The 17921-nt window shown below is 52.7% G+C and overlaps 1 protein-coding gene across 6 annotated transcripts in view; it reads left to right on the plus strand.

The window, feature by feature from the left end:
• Positions 1-17921, plus strand: part of Pde9a (phosphodiesterase 9A) — an 84504-nt gene that overhangs the window by 52029 nt on the left and 14554 nt on the right. For 5 of the 6 annotated variants that reach the window (XM_021645152.2, XM_021645153.2, XM_060369217.1 and 2 more), the window contains 8 exons: positions 1788-1842; positions 2467-2537; positions 7570-7654; positions 11910-11988; positions 13301-13375; positions 16792-16878; positions 17492-17596; positions 17769-17851. In XM_021645152.2, coding sequence (XP_021500827.1) covers positions 1788-1842; positions 2467-2537; positions 7570-7654; positions 11910-11988; positions 13301-13375; positions 16792-16878; positions 17492-17596; positions 17769-17851 — 640 coding nt within the window. Of the gene's footprint in view, positions 1-1787; positions 1843-2466; positions 2538-7569; positions 7655-10249; positions 10432-11909; positions 11989-13300; positions 13376-16791; positions 16879-17491; positions 17597-17768; positions 17852-17921 lie in introns of those variants that run through there. The other variant, XM_060369219.1, reaches the window with a different exon arrangement.

Raw genomic sequence — 17921 nt, forward strand, 5'->3', positions numbered from 1 at the left:
TTTTGGAAGGTTCTCCCCTCCCTGCAACGTGTTTGAAAAATGGAATCGTTCTATGTTACTGCTTGGAAAACAACCACCTGAAAAGTTTTTTAGCTTCATTTCTTTTACGTGTATGAGTGTTCGTCTTGAATATATGTCAGTGTGCCTCGTGCGTGCCTGGTACCCAGGGAAGTCATAAGGGACTGGAGTCATAGATGGTTGGCTGTGGGCCTCCGTGTGGATGCTGAGAATCAAACCCGCTCCTCTGCAAGAGCAGCCAGTGTTCTTAATCCCTGTGACGCTTCTGCAGCCCTCAAAATACCGCTTTTTAAACCTAACAACGAATGTTAACGATTCTGTTAATCTTTGTTTTGTTTTGTTTCTAGAGTCAGGATCTTGCTATGTAACCCTGGCTGGCTTAGCATGTACTGTTGGTCATCCTCCTGCCTCCGCTGCCCAGACATGACCATTTTTAAATGACTATTTTTTTTTCTTTCTCTTCTTTCCATTTTCGACGGGATCTTGTTGCGCAGTTAAAGCTAACCTTGAACTTGTTCTTCTCGCCCACCCGGCCCTCTAGCTTCTGCTCTGCCCTCCCACGTGCTGGCATTTTAAAGGTGTGCTGAGCTGACAATATTATCAGGAGCAGAGTGCGAGTCTGCAATACAGATTCATCATATTTGATGTGTAACAAATCCTGAGGTCCACAGATGGCTTAGGGGTTAAAACCACTTGACAAACAAATCCTGGTGACCTGAGTTTGGTCCCCCAGATCCACACGGTGGAAGGAGAGACCTGAGTCCTGAAAGTTGTCCTCTGAGCCCCATACTTGGGCCCTAACATGCGTGTGCCACCTCCGCCACTGCACAGCCAAGCTGTGCTGATTCTCGTTGTATTAAATGTGTGTCTTTTGTGTGTGCTCAGGACCATTAACGAGAAAACAGGCACTGGATAGAAACATAGGGACATCCCTTAGCTTCTGAGTTCCATTGCCAGACTAAATTATTGTAGTGTGTGTGTGTGTGTGTGTGTGTGTGTGTGTGTGTGTACATACATACATACATACATACATACATACATACATATGGCTGTGCTGGTTTTGGTTGCCAGAGAGAGTTAAGCATCGGGCCAGCATACAAGAGTCTGTGAATTCCTTTATAGGGTCTCGGAGTTTGGGGCCATGAATGAATGGTTAGCTGGGATAAGAGTATCTCTCCCATTTCTCAGGGTCACAGACAGAATCACTTCAAAGGACAGTGTCTCGGCCACCTGCACCTTCCCCCCTCACAGCATTGGGCTGGTCAGGAAATAGGAAAGAGGCAAGTTCTGATCAGCCTGGGACCTGAACCTTGTAAAACCAACCACCCAGCCCAGTTTTACAGGGCAGGCCAGAAGAGGCCAGGCCTGCCCCACCCAGCCTGCTTCCTCTCGGCAGGCCCATCCTGAGAACACCGCGTTCTCCCTCCGCTGGTGCGTTGACCCCACTGTGTCGTAGTAATTGTCCCCATAAAATGAGCACTGAGAGAAAGCTACCCATATTTAGAGCCCCCGGGGCCTGCCTGCTTTATTTAGCTCTGGCAGTGCCTGGAGAGCATCAGCCCCGGGCCACTGACAGGGGACCAGTAAGAGCAGGCAGCGGAGAAGAAGAGAAACCTGCACCCGGGGAGGCTCTGCTCCCTGTGACTGACAGGTCATCCTTCCCGGGGACACCAGCAGCCCATACAGGGCTGGCACCCTCAGCAACCTGCCTGTCTCCACGCCCGTTCTGCAAGCCCGCACTGCATCTGTCTCTCTCCTTTGGTTTGTAGAAAGAGAAGAACTCGTCCAGGGTGTGCTGGCCCAGGTGGCAGAGCAGTTCTCCAGGTACCGTATCCTCTGTGTACACACATTCCAAACTTGTAGGAGCTGGCCCTAGCCGCAGTCAGCCCTCTGTAACTTTTGTGCCTAGGCTGGGCACATCCTGGCAGACTTTCACCTTATCCCCAAAACCGTGTCCAGCGGCCACTTGTAGAATATGAGTTCTGGGGGGGCGGGGTGTGTGTGAAAAAGCTTGTCCCCCTCCATTCTTCCAAGACTTGGAGCTGCATGCAAAACACCCTTGGACCAATGAGTGTTTCCCACCTCGATGCTGTGTGGGTGGAGGGCTTCCCTTTCATTCACAACACCCTGCTAATCCTGTGTCAGTATTGTCAGTTTCTCAAAGTGATTTCTGTATGGCGTCTTATAGTCACTTTGAACTGAGTGATTTAACTACCCAGGACCATGGCAGTACCCCGTAGCTGGGGAAGGCAGAGTGAGGTATGGGTCAACCGAGCTTAAAGTCTACACAGAGAGCCCAGGACTGAGCACTAAAGAGACCAGACATGCATTCGTTGAAAGATGAAAGCGCCTCCTGCTGTCCTGGTCCCTCTCCCTGTGGACCTCACCCATAAACGTTTGCTGGTCTGGGTCACGGTTTTATCTCTTCTCCCCACTTTTGCCCCCCAGGGCGTTTAAGATCAACGAGCTGAAGGCGGAAGTCGCAAATCACCTGGCCGTGCTGGAGAAGCGGGTGGAATGTGAGTGGAGCGTTTTTTTTTTCCTTCCTGCTTATGCAGAATTAGCCGCTTAGATCAGCGAGCAGGTTAGTGCGGACGCAAATACATCCCCTCTCTGGGCGCCGCTTGGACACCAACAGAGGCCAGGCAAGCACAGGTCTGAGCACGCGTTCCTATTTTAAAGAAACTTAGTTTGAAGCTTTGTCTGTGCACAGAACACAAAGTAAAAAGCTGAATGGCCTGCGGTCCAGCAGAACCCCTGCCTGGGCCCTAGCCCTTGTGCCTCTCTCCATGGTAAGGGGTGGGGGTGGGGCCTTCTTTTCACACAGCTGTGCAGCTTGCTTCTGCAGAGTTTGGAATGTGTGATGTAGTTTTGTAGCTAAAGCCCTTTCCACGTTGAGAGAGTCCGACACTCCACACAACTTGACAGGAGACTGAGCTGGTTGCCCCGTGACAAAGATGGGAACGACGAATGCTCACTGAGGTGGGCTGAGCTGTGTTCCCACCCTTGGATCCTGTGGATGCCGCTCCATTTAGACAAAAGATCCTCAGCAGATGTCACGTGCAGAGCATCTTGATCTCAGTTTCTGACTGCTGCTGAAGGAAGGGAGAAACTCCGCCCATAAGCAGGACAGAGCTGAGTCCACTTTCCAAAAAGCCAGATTCGGGGAGGGAAATGGCTTCGGGTCACCTCATCTGTAGCGAAGGGATCGATGAAAGGATCGAAGCCCCGCTCCACAGGCCTGCCAGACCCCATGTTCCACCCCCAGCTCCACCGACAGGGCTGTCTGTCACTGTCAGGCTCAGCCCGGCGACACATGGGCAGCTAATTTATTAACTTGAGCTGAGTAAACAAAATTCAAACAGGAAGTCATTAAGAGACACGGATCCCCGAAGAATACGTGGCTGTTCTGTTCGTAAGATTGAGTGGATGTCATTTTTCCCCCCTTGTCCTCTTGCTTTTTAATTGCTTCTCATTTTTCAAGAAAAACATTTCTCTCCTACAAAACCCAGCTTACCAGAATAAGCGGAAACGTGTTCCCGTCGTCTCAAAGTACGTTGGCTTTTCCGAAGTCAACTGGTGTTTGAGTCCTCAACACTACCTTGGCTTCCCCGGGGATGATGAGGGGACAAAGCTAGCGAGCACTCCAGTTCTTTCAGCAAGTGAGACAAGAAAGACTGTGTCTGGAGTCCCCGCCACCTCCCCCTTAGGGAGGCCTCGTCTTCACGCATACCTTTCTGGGGTGGGGGTGGAGCAGCTCCCTGGAGCTGCTTCTTACCATGGGTTTGAAAAATGGACCCTGGTTGCTCTGAACAGGAGAGAGTTTTGTTTTGTTGTTTTCTCCTAAAGGGTGTGATGCACCATAACCCCCAACACCATCTTGTGACGGTTAGACTCCTCCGTGTCACCCCTCTGCAATCTCTCTCATTGGATCCCACTGCCAGTGATCATTGGATCTCACTGTCCCCACTGCCAGTGCTGCCTCTGGCGCCAGATTCAAAACCTGTGTGGAGCAAGCTAGGCCAAAGCCTGACAGCAGGAGAGCCAGAGTAAGAGAGTGTAGACCCCTGACGGCCTCAGTGAGGCGCTAGGTCACAGCAGTGCCCTCTCCGCAGTGCTGGCCGCTGAAAGCTCTACCTTGGAGAGCATCATCAGGCAGGGCTGGCCCCTCCGGATGGGATGGGGGAGAGTCAGTTCTAGCCTCCCTCTGGTAGTTGGTGGTTAGCAGCCATCCTTCGCACTCCCTGGCTGGGACTGCTGCACGGCTGCAGCCTGCCTCTGTCCTCGAGTGGTTCTCTCCTTGTGGCTGCCATGTCTCAGTGAACCCCATCTGTTGCTTATAAAGACGCTGCCATTTGAATCAAGGACGGTCCCAGCTCTGCACGTGACATCTGCCGAGGATCTTTTGTCTAAATGGAGCGGCATCCACAGGATCCAAGGGTGGGAACACAGCTCAGCCCACCTCAGTGAGCATTCGTCGTTCCCATCTTTGTCACGGGGCAACCAGCTCAGTCTCCTGTCAAGTTGTGTGGAGTGTCGGACTCTCTCAACGTGGAAAGGGCTTTAGCTACAAGCTCCATGGGCGGAGTTTGCTGCCTGGGCACCATCCCCATCAACAGAGACATAAAGCCATAGTCACCATTTGCCTTGTGACTGCCACACATAGCAGGCATCGCCTCATCCTCCAGTCCTCGAGGACATCATCTTCTGGTACCTTTTCCGTCCCAGGTCCCCGACTGTGGGTCTCACTTCCTGGCATCCTCGTGTCCTCTTGTACCTCTAGGAGTGGCTTTGTATACACACGCTCTCCGCCATTGAAAAACCCAGCTGGCTCTGGACCCCTTCATTCCTGGCTCTCCTAGCTGACCACTTCCTAGTTGCCAGAGTCCCTTCCCTTAGCCTTGATGTGGCCAGGAATGTCACCCTGATCCCCAGGGACCTTCAGAGAGGAACCCAGAGGTTCTGTGCCTCATTCTGAAGGGACCGTCAGGTGCACGGGAGGGGAATGGTGGAAGGTATGGCACAGCAAGGTCTCCCTCCTGAACAGGATGCAGATGGTCCTGGCTCTGCCACCAGGAACACAGCTTGAGTCCCTGCTCCATGTAGACACAGGACCATGCACAAACATACACGTACAGACATGGGCAGACACCCTCGTGGGCATGCGTGCACATGCCGCTCCATCCTGTCGCTGTTATCTGTGTCTCACGGTAAAGGATAGCCCGCTAGTCGGGCCTTCTGTGAACCCCCACACCACGCTGACCTTGTCGTGAGTGGCACTTCCTGCTTGCTCTTTGACCTCGAAGCAAATACACGTTTCCCTTCTGTGGCTTTCAGCGCTCTTCTCCCTTTCTGTGTAAATGTTTAGCTTTTAAGGAATCTGGGATTACTGGCGGGTCAAAGGTGATTTCATAAACCCGGAACAGCCTGGCCCTTGCCTCTTGCCCTGCCTGAAGCTATTCACTTCCTTCCTGGTGTGTTGCGGTGGGGGCACAGGGCAGCCCTGCGCCATCCACCCTTTGTACCCGTGCCCTGGACCGGAACCAAGACCTAAACAAACACCAGTGTGGGCCACAGCCAGAGTTGACACCTGGGGGCAGAGGTGGACTCGGAGTATGCAAATAATCCAGAATTTCCATACTGAATTGAACCAAATCAGCCTTTCTGTGTCACTCAGGAAGTGTGCCCAAGGCAAGCCTTGGGAGCAGTCCCAGGAGAAAGCACTGAACAGCAGCCATCTATTCCTTGTCTTCGAATGGGAACCCTTAGCTTTGCAGCCAGGAGAGAGCATGCTCCCCAGCTCCTGTAAGTTCTTAATGTGGAAGGAGGTGAAAACTACCTCAGCTACTGCTGAGGCCCTTCTCCACAGAGCCAACATCTCCCTTAGGAAGTCACCCTTTAAATCTTTCCACTGGAGGCAGCAAGGTAAGGAAGCTGAGGCTGGAGCTGGAGAGATGGCTCAGTGATGAAGAATACTGGCTACAATGCCAGAGAGCCTCGGTTCCATTTCCAGGACCTACCCACACAGTAGCTCACAACTCTCTGTACCTCTAGTTCTAGGGGCATCCAGCACCCTTTTCTGGCCTCCTCTGGCACTGCACTTAGGTGGCATGCATACATTCATGTAGGTAAAACATGCACACACACATTTTTTAAAAAATCTCTTCTGAAGTCTGCACGCACTTCCCAGGGTTTCAAAGACAGATGGCCCTGCAGGTTTATCTGTGAAGGCCTCTCCGTGTGGAGCGCCTGGCCCATTGCAGAAAGAACGGGCTTCCTTCTGCGGGATGTGATGATGGGAAGTCTGCAATGGGCGGCCTTCCATGAGGTGCAGAACAGCAGGCGTGGTAGGTCTCGCCTGTAATTCCAGCTGCTTACAAACCAAGACAGGAAGATTGCACGTTAGAGCCGGTCTGTGTTACCCAGGACAGCTCCGACTCCACCACACATGGCGAGCGGAACAATGGCGCCCCTCTCCTTGGATCTGTTTACGTCCCGCAACCTTCTGCCTTTCATGCAGCAACTGATGGAGCTGAAACTCGCTGTGGGTTGTCGGTTTACCACAAAGAGGGACGCCTTTAACCTGCAAAGCGCAACCAGGTCTAAACAAGGCTGCAGCGGCCGCGGCCACATTGAACTCATCGCTAGGGAACCCGGGGGGGGGGGCCTGAGTGGTGTCCTCAGAAGAATGTTCCACGGACTCCAACAACTTCTTTGGGTATAACTGATACAAGAAAGCATTAAGAACCGCACTCAAAAGGAGGGGTGACCGAGTGGTGAACAAACAGGCCTAGCCTCTGTGTACCTCACAGCTGCTACCCTGACTTGTCCCAGCCACCGACACCTGAGAGCCTCATTTTGGTCGGCACAGCCTCCTACCTGTCCTGTGTGGGAGGGGCAGAAGTTTCTCTGACCCAGAAGCAAGTCTCCAGGACCAGAGCTGATTGTGTCCCTTGGGAACCCTATCCCAACGTGGCCGCTACCTTGGGAAATTCTGGAAAACCCGGAAGAAGGCTGAGTCACACCGGGATGTCTTCACACATGCACCCAAGCTTCGGCTCCTCTTCGTGGGTGGGAGGCGTTGTTAGGAACCTGCTGAGTCCCTGAATAGCTGTGTTTTTAGTAGTTACTTGGAGCTGAGCTCAGTGAGAAAGGGAACAGGCTGACACATGGGTAGTGTCCTTCGGCAGAAAACTGAGGTGTGGTCATAAAGTAACAGACGTAATTTCTTTTCTTCCTCAAGAACCCGCATGTCCAGGCATTCCCAGCATTTTCCGAGGGAGCATCTTGGCTACTGGCTTGTTGGTGGGCGCACTGTCCAGTTAGCTGGGGCCCCAGGGGTGTGACTGAGTCTGACCCTGCTCTTCCTTGACTTGGCTTGTTTATTTCTTGGCTGGTGGGGAGGTGAGGGAACCCCCCAAATATCAGTAGCATGGGAAGGTATGGAAGCCTCTGCCACGACCCAGCAGCCTTCTGGGATCCCCAGTTTCCAGCCTGCCTAGATCCCTGCGATTCCTCCTGGTGACCCCATCCGTGTCTCTCTGTCACCAGTGGAAGGACTTAAAGTGGTGGAGATCGAAAAATGCAAGAGTGACATTAAGAAGATGCGGGAGGAGCTGGCAGCTAGAAACAGCAGGTAAGCCTGTGTCCGGAGCCCACAGCAGCCGGGCCTGGGGAGGGCTCTGTGCGGAAACCATGGGATGGGAAAGAAAGAAGAAAAGCTAATGTGACCTGATCTGGTTCCAGCGTGGGTGGCACGAGCTGGAGCGGGCCTGTTGTGTCAGAGACCGGCTACTCGGCCCTACTTTCTAAAAGATTTAAGTTCATTTCGTGTCTATGGCTGTTTGCCTGGAGGCATGTCTGTGCACCGCCTGCGTGTCTAGTGACCATGGTGGCCAAAAGACGGGTGTCAGTTCCTCTGGAACTAGGGTTACAGGCAGTTGTGAGTTGCCCGTGTGGGTGCTGGGGACTAGAACCCCTGTCCTCTGCAAGAGCAGTAAGTGCTCATAACTGCTGAGCTATCTTTCCAGATGCCTACATTTTCTTGTTTTGTGGCTGGAAAATGTCCACACATGAGAGGAAAAGAATGCTCCTCCAGAGGCCTGTGTTACAGAAAATTCCACACTTGGAGGAAGTTGATGTCTGTTTTGTTGCTATTTCGTGGGGTTTTTTTGGGGGGAGAGGTAGTTGGAGTTCTTGTTTGTTTGTTTCACTCTGGCTGTCCTGGAACTCACTAGGTAGAGCAGGCTGGCCTCAAACTAACAGAGATCAACCTGCCTCTGTCTCCCAAGTGCTGGGATTAAAGATGTACACCACCACACCCAACTGATAGCTGTTTTGAAAGATAACAGTAAGGAGGCAAAGGTTTAGCGTGAACAAGCGCCCAGTTTTCATCCCCATCCCTTCTAGGTCCCAAGGGTATCCCCCTCTGTCACAGGAGCGCAGTGAATGCTCCCATTATCACGGGCTTAGATCACACAGCTCTTCATGGGTGAAGTCCTCAGAGGCCAGTGACCAATAATCCAAGCCAGACATGTCTCTTGGGTGGTTGGTCAGCAAGAACAGCCACTAAAGCCAGAGTCCACAGGTGTAGGACAACATCCTGGCTCAGGACCAGCCCCGAACAAATGACCTCAGCTGTCTGAGGACCCCAACCTTGAGCATCCCCTCAGTGCAACAAAGCCAGGCTGCCTGCTGAGAGTGGGGCGTGGCTCTTGCCTGTAGGTGGGAGTGGTCCTCATGGAGTCCCACCATGATGGCTAGCACAGTTGTCTTAGGGAGGGCACAGCACAGGGAAGAGAGGTGACTCACGGAGTCCTATGAGACCATGTCACATTCAATGTCTTACAGTGTAGCCCGCTGCTGTAGAGTTTAGGGGCTCTTGGTTCATTCGATTTGGGTGATGGCAGGGCAAAGCATTTTGCAGCCATAGGAAACTGGGTAAACAGTTCATTCCCATTGTCCCTGTGAAAGCAGCTCTTCGGGGATCAAGAGAGTCCCTTACGAGTGGCCTCTAAGAACCCAGGGTCACATGGGGGCAGACACTCAGCTGAGGCCGGGACCCAGAGCATCAGCCTCTGCCCCAAGGCCTCACTCAACCTGTTATCACCCCGGGAGGCATGGTTCGCAGGACCAGGTACAAGCAAGTGGCCTCGGTGCCGGTTGCCATCAGCAGCGCTGGCAGTCTGCCTGTAGTGGAGTTTTGGCTTGTCTTGGTGATGAATATGACCCTGTATCCCACAGGTACAGTTTAGAGCTCACAGAGACACAAACCAGAGCCCTCCAGGGCCCCAGCAGGCTTGCAGAGGTGGCATTCCCTGTAGACGGTGCTGGAGGCATCCCTTGCAAGGGAGAGACGGGTGGGCCAGTGGGATGCTACGGTCTCCCCAAGTGGGAAAAAGCCTCAGGCTGCTCCTCCAAATGAGCAAACAGATCCCGAGCTCTGGGCTGTGGTCTAGTCCATGCCTAGTCCTGGCTCAGACACCTGCAGCCGCTTTTCTACCCAACCTACTGCCTTAATGCTGGAGAGGTAGGGTGGAAAGTAAGGTATTTGTGCTCCTCCTTCCCCCTTGTTGATGGAAGGGGCCCATTTTAAGTATGAAGCACACTCTGCCATCAGTTCTCCCCTCCCGGCCCCCACCCCCCAGGATGAGGCTGTGCAGCCTCACCTAGGTTGTGGAGAAAGGTTACACCCTGAGGGATACAGGGGCCACCTTCTTGCCTTCCTCTGGGAGCAGAGAGAACAGGAGAGCAGGTGAGGCAGAACCTAGCCCTACGCTTAGAGTAACTCATGAGCCTGAAGAACAGACTGACCTTTGCCCACTTGTGAACACACCTCAGCAGGGGTCTAGATTCATCAGCACCCACCTGGGGACAGCAGAGGGAACACACACAGCCTGCCAGCACCCCGGGCAGGCTGACTTCTTAGACTCACTCAGGTCCCTCTGTTTTCCTGAAAGAAGTGAATTCCAGTGGCCAGGTCACATTCAGAGCAGAAATGAGTTCTGCTGGGGAACATGTCTGCTGTGGTTCCCAATACCACTCGAGGAGGGAACAGGCAGGAAACAAGGCCCGAGGAGGGTAATGCAGAAACACAGAGTGGTGACTGAGGGCTGGCGTCTGTATTCTCTGCCTTTGTCCCAGACTAATGGCCTTGGCCGTGAACTGAGCCCCAGGGGAGGGAGGATGGGAAGCCCAGGAAATGAGGCAAAAATAAGCTCCAAACGGAACAAAATGAAGAGGCGCTATGCCAGCTGCTCTGCCTGCCGGAGGATGCTGGTTCCTGTGGCAACGGGGCCCAGGGCGGGAAGTGGCTGGCCGAGGCAGGGTCAGCAGGCACCCAGCATCTCTGTCTGCGCCCAAGGCCTCGGTTACCAGGAATGATCTGGATCCCAGCAGTCAGCACCACGCCCGGTGAGGACTTCCATAGGCCTTCCGTAGGCCGTATTCCTATCTGCATTCCCTGAGCGGAACGCATGCGAGAGTGTGGGTATGAACCAGGCTGAAGGAGAAAGGAAGCAGTGGTACCGTGGACCCGACACAGCCAAGAGCATGGCTGACCCGAAATGAGAGAGGGTGGGCTTGTGGGACAGCAGGGGTTGGGGGTTAAACTGGCTTCACTGGGACATTTGACTGGTTCTTTTCTGTCATGAATTTGCTAAATCCGTGTTAGAATCCCCATGGTGCAGCCGCCGTCCCAACAACCCGGTAGTTTTTGCAAGCGTGCAGTTGGGGAAAAGGCAACCAGAGGCTGTGTTTCAGAAAGAACAGGTTTATGATTCTGGACTTGGAACCAAAACACAGGCTCACAGGAGACTCCAGACAACCCAGAGAGAGACAAGGGGGTCACTGGTAGTGACAACAGCCTTTGATTTAAATCCATCACAGAGCCCTCCCCACCAGGTGTTTTCCTGGGTGTGTTCAACTAGTTTTGAAGAAACAAAAAAAACTTAAAAGTATCATTTTGTGATCTTTTTCACTTGTGACATCTATGTAAAATAAATAGATTAAATTGTGACCATCCAGGTCGTAGATTTTCCCACAAGCCCCCCCTTTTTCTTAACCGAACAGGATATATGGTTAGAAAGCTCCGTCGTCTAGCCATGTGTGTGGTCCGTGCCTAGAACCTTCTAAAAGGATATCCCATTTCTCGGGGTGGCTTCCCAGGGTGTGGGGCTTAGGGAGAAAATGGATAAGTGAGGACTTCCAGGTTTCCTTTTGGTTTTTCTCCTGCATGTGTTGTTGTTTTTTTGTTCGTCCTGAGTCAGGATCTCCATCTATAGCCCAGGGCCTGCCTGGTCCATAGAGCGAGTTCCAGGACAGCCAAGGCTACACAGAGAAACCCTGTCTCAAGTAAAACAAAACAAAATGAATGTTTTACTGTGTGTGGGATGTGGCTCAGTTGGTAGAAGGCACTGGGTGGTAAAGCACCTCTATTATCCTATCACACAGGAGGATCAGAAGTTCAAGGTTGTCTTTGGTTACGTAACAAGTTTGAGGCCAGCCTGGGCTATATGAGATCTCGGGGAGGGGGGAAAAAAAGGAAAAAGAAAGAAAGCAAAGAAAAAGAGTGTTTTACTTGGTGCCATTTTAAAAGGTTTTGTAGACACTAAAGTAAACTCTGGCTATAGCAGCAGCGGGCTTCCTGGGTGTTTCCTGTTCACAGGCTGAGAGCCAAGCATCTCACAGCCACCATGACCGAGACTCCTATGACAAATCCAGTGGGTTGGGTCTGTGTGTTCCAGGGCTGGGGCTACAGTTTGGGTGCTGCGGCTGTGGGGTCCTGGGGCTGGGGCTGTGTGTTCTGTTTTGCTCCGATGCCCTGAGCAGCGCCCAGGGCGCCTCCAAGCCGGAGCACACTGCTGTAACTAAATTCTCCTTCTGCCCTCCAGGACCAACTGTCCCTGTAAGTACAGTTTCTTGGATAACAAGAAGTTGACACCTCGACGCGATGTCCCCACTTACCCCAAGGTGAGGTGGACGACTTCTGGCCCAGGGACAATTCTAGCTCCGTGTCTTCCCCTCCCCCCAGCACCAAGATACGGAGACCCGTGTCTGGCCCCCAACTCTGCCCAGTGATAATGGCCCAGGCTCAGATCAAGGAAGGGTGGGAGGTTGTCAGGCAGGATATTTTTCTCTTGGACATTTGTTTAGAGAAGCAATTCCAGAGTGGGAGAGGTAATAGCCTTTCTGGCGCCCTCCCTGGCCCACAGCGACAGTGAAAGACATCTGCATTCCACTAAGGAACGTTTAACAAGGCTCTTAAAAGCCTGCAGCCCTGGCTCCCCCCATCCCTGAACAGTGTTTCTATGAAAAGCTTTTGCACAAAAGCTTTTCTCCATTTTGAAAGCAGCCAAGTCTTTACTCAAGTAGCCGTGACCTAGAGTTAAGTTGTTTTAGAGGCCTACGTCACCTCCTCGGTGGTGACCCCTGCTTAAACCCTGGCTCGCACGGTTACTCTGAGGTTAGGCCAGCCACCCACAGGTCTTTCTGGAAGCCCCCATAGGTTCTTGGTGCCCACCAGTAGGTGTTTTGCTCCACATGGGTCCAAGCCACAGACCGGGTCATCACCCACAAGGGAAAATATGACCCTCATCTTTTGCAGTCCTGTCCGGAGATTACACAGCCCAGACCTGGAGCAAACTGAGCTGGCTCCCACACCAGTCCTTTCTTAAGAAAATGAACAAGGCTAACCCAAATGGGAGCCCTGCTGCTGCCTTGTGTCTAGAACATCAGCCTTGATTATGACAGTTCACCCCCTAAACCTTAGTCCTCAGTCGGGCTGACCCTGGGCCAAGGACTCCGTCAGCCAGCGTGTGGCTTCTCCCATCAGCCAGTCTATGGTGTAGCTCCCGGCTGATTCCAGGGAGTGGTTCCCCGAAAGACAAACCTAGCAGAGCTTCTTGGCAGGGGTTTGATTTATATACCCAGTGGCTTGTTGTCCCTTTTCTGCACTTTATATCGCTTTTACTGTTGAGATCTGATGGATGGCTAGACAGCTTCTCTTCTCAGAATCTGAGCACAGCGAGTTTTGGCAAATGTAGTCACAAAGCATAGGGAATATTTCTATCACTCGAATGTCCCCAAGAAGCCCCTCCTGCCCTAGCCCAGGCCAGGCAGATGGGAGTCCATTTGCAGTGTCCGAGAAAGGCAGGCCAGAGTCGGTGCACAGTGTCCGTGACGGGGACCAGAAAATGGAGAAAATCTCACAAAGACCTCTGAGGCCTTCGTCACTCTCAGAAGCCCCACTGTCTGGCTAACATCTCACTTCCATCCTTTCTAGTATCTGCTCTCCCCAGAGACCATCGAAGCCCTCCGGAAGCCCACTTTTGATGTCTGGCTTTGGGAACCCAACGAGGTAGGTGAGGGACATCCAAGTTTCCCGGTCACTGGGGACAGCTGCTCAGGACTGCAAATCCTGATGGGGACTTGTGCCCAAGCTACTCCTGTGCACTTTTTCCTGTCTTTTTTTTTTTTTTAAGTTAAACGCCCCCTGAAATAAAATCTCTAGATTTTTGTTTAAGCGGACACTCACAGGGATACAGGAGATGGCCCAAGGCACATGGGGCTTCCCCGAGAAGAAGAATCATCAACTCCTGGCCTGCTGCTGATGTTAACCCCAGGCCCCAGGCTGGGTGCACCCACATCTGTAGGAGACGTGGGAAGATGGAGCCATCTGGAGACACAGCCGCTGCTTGGAAGAGCGATTTCCTGCAGAAACAGGCCTCCAAAGGAGACGTGGGAAGAGCGGCCCACAGAGGCCCCCAGGCAGCTGGACACAAGTGGAAATGTGGATATGGGAGATGTGCAGAGATAAGAGTTGCTTCTGATGGGAAAATATTTCTTCAAGTCCTCTCGTTCTGTAAGAAATGCCTCCAGGCGGTGGTGATGCACACCTTTGATCCTAGCACTCAGAAAGAATCTCTGTGAGTTCGAGGACAGCCTGGTCTACAGAGCAAGTTCCAGGATAGCCAGGAAACGTTTCGGGGAAAAAAAAAGAAAAGAGAGAGAAAAGAAAAGAAAGAAAGAAAAAAGAAATAACAATGTGGATAATGAAAGAATAAATTTCCTCTTTATAGACAACTCACCAAAACCCAAGGGCTCTTTCCAGCCTTTCCAAAGCATAGATATGTAGAAAGAGGCAAAAAATGCCCCCTGCTCCCTGCTCCGTGTCCCCTGTTGCTTTTGACAAGGTCAGTCATAGCAGACTGTTTAGACAATAGGGTCCCAAATTTCCCAAATAAACCTCTTCCAGCCCATGCTTGCCCAGCATAAGAAAGTCTCTGGCTGGGTAACGCTGGCCAGAAAGGTGGAGACCAGGCTGAAGAACTGTTCAGTGGCTGAAGAGTTCGCTGCGCGCGTTGAGGTCTGGCATTCGGATCTGCAGCCCCTCTGCCCTCGATTTGCAGACTGTATTCAGCGCTGCTCTCTGACTGGCAAGTAGGCATGAGGAGAGGCTCCTACAGCCCGACCTAGCCATGTGATATCTTCCATCACCCATAGCTTTGGCCAGGGAGACTAGCAGGGTGCTTCTGGAGGTTTCTCACTACCATTATATAGTAAGGCAGAAATGTCCCCAAGTCAAGAGCCCCGGCCTCTAGCAAATTCAGGCGTGGACGGCAAAGATGCATAACTGAAGATACACTGAGGACAAGCCCTGAGATGGCAAGGAGCCAAGACCCCTGTTGGGACTCACCTCTCTTTTCCAGTGGGTGTAATGCCACATCAACCCACATCTCTACCCAGTGCCCTGCCCTTCTCAATCCCGGCCCTGTATAGGATATCGTATTGTTCTGGTGCCTCCGCTCCATTGGCTCCATCCCGAGGCTGCAGACAGTAAGGTGGCTGCTGTGCCACACTGAAGGACCACGTACTGTCACCCTGCAAGTGCTCCCCTCTTGATCAGTACTCCTCACCATAGCCAGGAACCACCCGCTCGCTCACTCACTCAGCTGGGGTTGAGGACTGTCACAGGAACAGACTATCTCACTACTGCTCCGAAGCCACCGCGTCCATCCATCACAGACGTGGGAGCAGATGGTTTTGTCTGGCAGTTCTCGGCGTCTCTCAGCTCTGATTTCACAGCAGATATTTCATCTCTCCAGGGTTGCTCAGAACACTGTCTGGGCCTGTGGGGCTAAAACAGTGGTTTGGGGCTGTAGCCCAAGGGTCCTGAGGGCTGGCATCCAGGATGGCATGTGTGTCGGGGGCGGGGGGAGGGTCTGGTAGCTCTAGAGAGCAGCTGTCAGCAGCTTGAGTGCCAGCCGTCCTCAAGCCAAGACCAGAACACCTGTCGCTCTGCAGGAAGCACATTCTGGGGCCATCTTCTTCAAAGCCACTGGCTTCTCAAGGAAGATGAATGCATGGCCGCCATGCTTTCAGGATGCTCTGGGACCACCTGAGTCCCCCTTCTTAGTCCCCCTGCTCACCCTATTAGGTCTGGGTAAGAGTGTGTTTTCTGTTTTCCGGTTGAACCCTTGATACCATAGAACTCTCTGCTCCCAGCAGAATCAAAATATTGTAGTCACAAAACTTCGCCTTAACTCCCAGCCCATACATAGTACATAACAAAGAAAGACAGAGCTCAGTGGCATGCCCACACTCCCTTTGGCCATGTCAAACCACCAGAGACTGGGTGGCTTCAACACCAGCCCCACGGTCCTGGAGCCAGAGGTCCAAGGTCAAGGTGTCTTGGGCTGCTCGTTCCTCAGCATCTTCTGTCAGTTATCTCTATGTGTCTGTGTTTTGATATATCTTCGCAGAGTCACGGTCAGGTTGAATCCGGCCCCTCCTGATGACCACATTTATCTTAGCTGCCTCTGTCAAAACCCATCCCCAATATGGTCACGTGGGTGGGTCACAGTGAAGCCTCCACATACTATGTTCATGTGACACAATTCAGTCCCTTACATGATTTTGCCACTCAGTGCCCAGATGCAGGGGAAACAGGCCAGGCTATAGCACTGACAACTGTGCAGGTACGGGGACACTGATGCTCAGGACCAGGCAGACCCTGATGTGTGGCCGAGAGGGGAGGGCTCTCTGCTGGGGTCATGCCATGAGCCCACAGGGTTGGTTCCCTCAGCTTTGTATCACCTGCCCCCCTGAGACCTGCTTCTCCCGGAAGCAAAGCCACTCTTTTAGTTACAAAAGCCAGGCTCTTAGTTACAAATTCCTTTCCTATTCCTCGTTAGTTTTGTTCCTTTTTAGTTCCTTTGTTAGTTTTGTGTAAAAACTCTGGAAGATGTTTGCAGAGACCCAAAAAAATGACAGCAGGGTTAAACATCACATCTGTCTCACTGTACACTGTGTCCACCAATGCCAGGATTCCCGGAAGCAAAATTTGTTCAGAGAAGAGGTCTACCGTCCAGATCCAGATTAAGACACTAGAAAGCATCTCTAGTTTCAACAAAACCAGTGGAACTCGGGTTATTAAAGCCCTTCCCATCTCTGGCCTTGAGCAAGCAAGAAGTGGCCCTCAGTGACACCCTGTCATCTTGATGTGACCCTCTGAAGTGGTGTCATCCTCCACAGGGTTGCTGTCTTGCCTGGAATGTTCATGGGCTTCTGAGCCTGTCACTTCCCTCCCAGGGGACCTGCAGGCTCTCATAGACACATGGTCCATCTGGGTGATCTACGATTGGCCTTTCTCCCCCAGGAGCAAAACTCACCTTGTCAGGTCACCCTGGTGGCACTGTCCAGGACAGTCCATGAGGAGGGGCAGCTGGTCTACCTGCTCCTCCTGACCCCTGACCCCTGGCCCTGTCTCCACAGATGCTGAGCTGCTTGGAGCACATGTACCATGACCTCGGCCTGGTCAGGGACTTCAGTATCAACCCTATCACGCTCCGCAGGTGGCTGGTAAGTGCTGAGCTCACGCCTGTCGCTTTGTCCCTGTCACACGTCCTGCTGGCGGTGGGCTTCTGTAGAGTGATATCAGTACCAGGGAAGTCCTATGAGGTCATTTATCCCATCTGTCATCCCATGCCCTCAGAGGAGCGAGGAAATAGTACAATGAGAGAGAGAGAGAGAGACCCACAATGCAGCAGCACACTAAAGCAGGGGTGCGTGGAATTAGGGGGGGGGGTTGTGTGTGTCTGGGAGTGTGTGGGGGAGGAGATTATGTGAGTGTGTGCGGTTATATCTTTGAGTATATAAATGAACTCGTGTGCGTGTTTGTCTCTGGGAGTGTGCTTGTGAGAATGTGATTGCAGGGTATATGTCTCTGTGGCAGTGTCTCGGGATTTAGAGAGCGTGCATGTGTCTGGGGTTGTGCCTGGTGTGGGTGGCTATCCATAGATAGGTGTAGGTATGATGGAGTGCTTGGTAGCAGATCTTTCTCGAAGGGATAGAATGTTGCTGCAAACCAAAAACTGGAACACTGGAGGCCTTGGGCCAGAGCATGGAAAGCCCTGGGAGCCTTATAGGAGCAGGGGCCACTGGGCACAGGGGACTCACCCTTTCCTCCCCACAGCTCTGCGTGCATGACAACTACCGGAACAACCCCTTCCACAACTTCCGGCACTGCTTCTGTGTGACGCAGATGATGTACAGCATGGTCTGGCTCTGTGGCCTCCAGGTGGGTCCTGCCAGCCCCCGGCCTCTGTCCCTAACCCTGCCCAGTGGCTGGGTCCTCCTCTCCCCCAGCCCAGGGGGGGCTGTGTCCTCCCCTGTCACTGCAGCCCGGTCTATCCCCACCCCTCCTGTCCTCCCATGAGGAGGACAGACCGCCTGACTCTCACCTAATCCAGGAGAAGTTTTCCCAGATGGACATCTTGGTCCTGATGACCGCAGCCATCTGCCATGACCTGGACCACCCAGGGTACAACAACACGTACGTTTGGGATTTCTTTCTCGTTTCTCCTTTGAAAAGTACTCCTTCTCTCAGGGGAAACCCTTCAGCA

Source organism: Meriones unguiculatus, chromosome 16 (assembly GCF_030254825.1).
Source record: "Meriones unguiculatus strain TT.TT164.6M chromosome 16, Bangor_MerUng_6.1, whole genome shotgun sequence".
Classification (NCBI taxonomy): Eukaryota; Metazoa; Chordata; class Mammalia; order Rodentia; family Muridae; genus Meriones; species Meriones unguiculatus.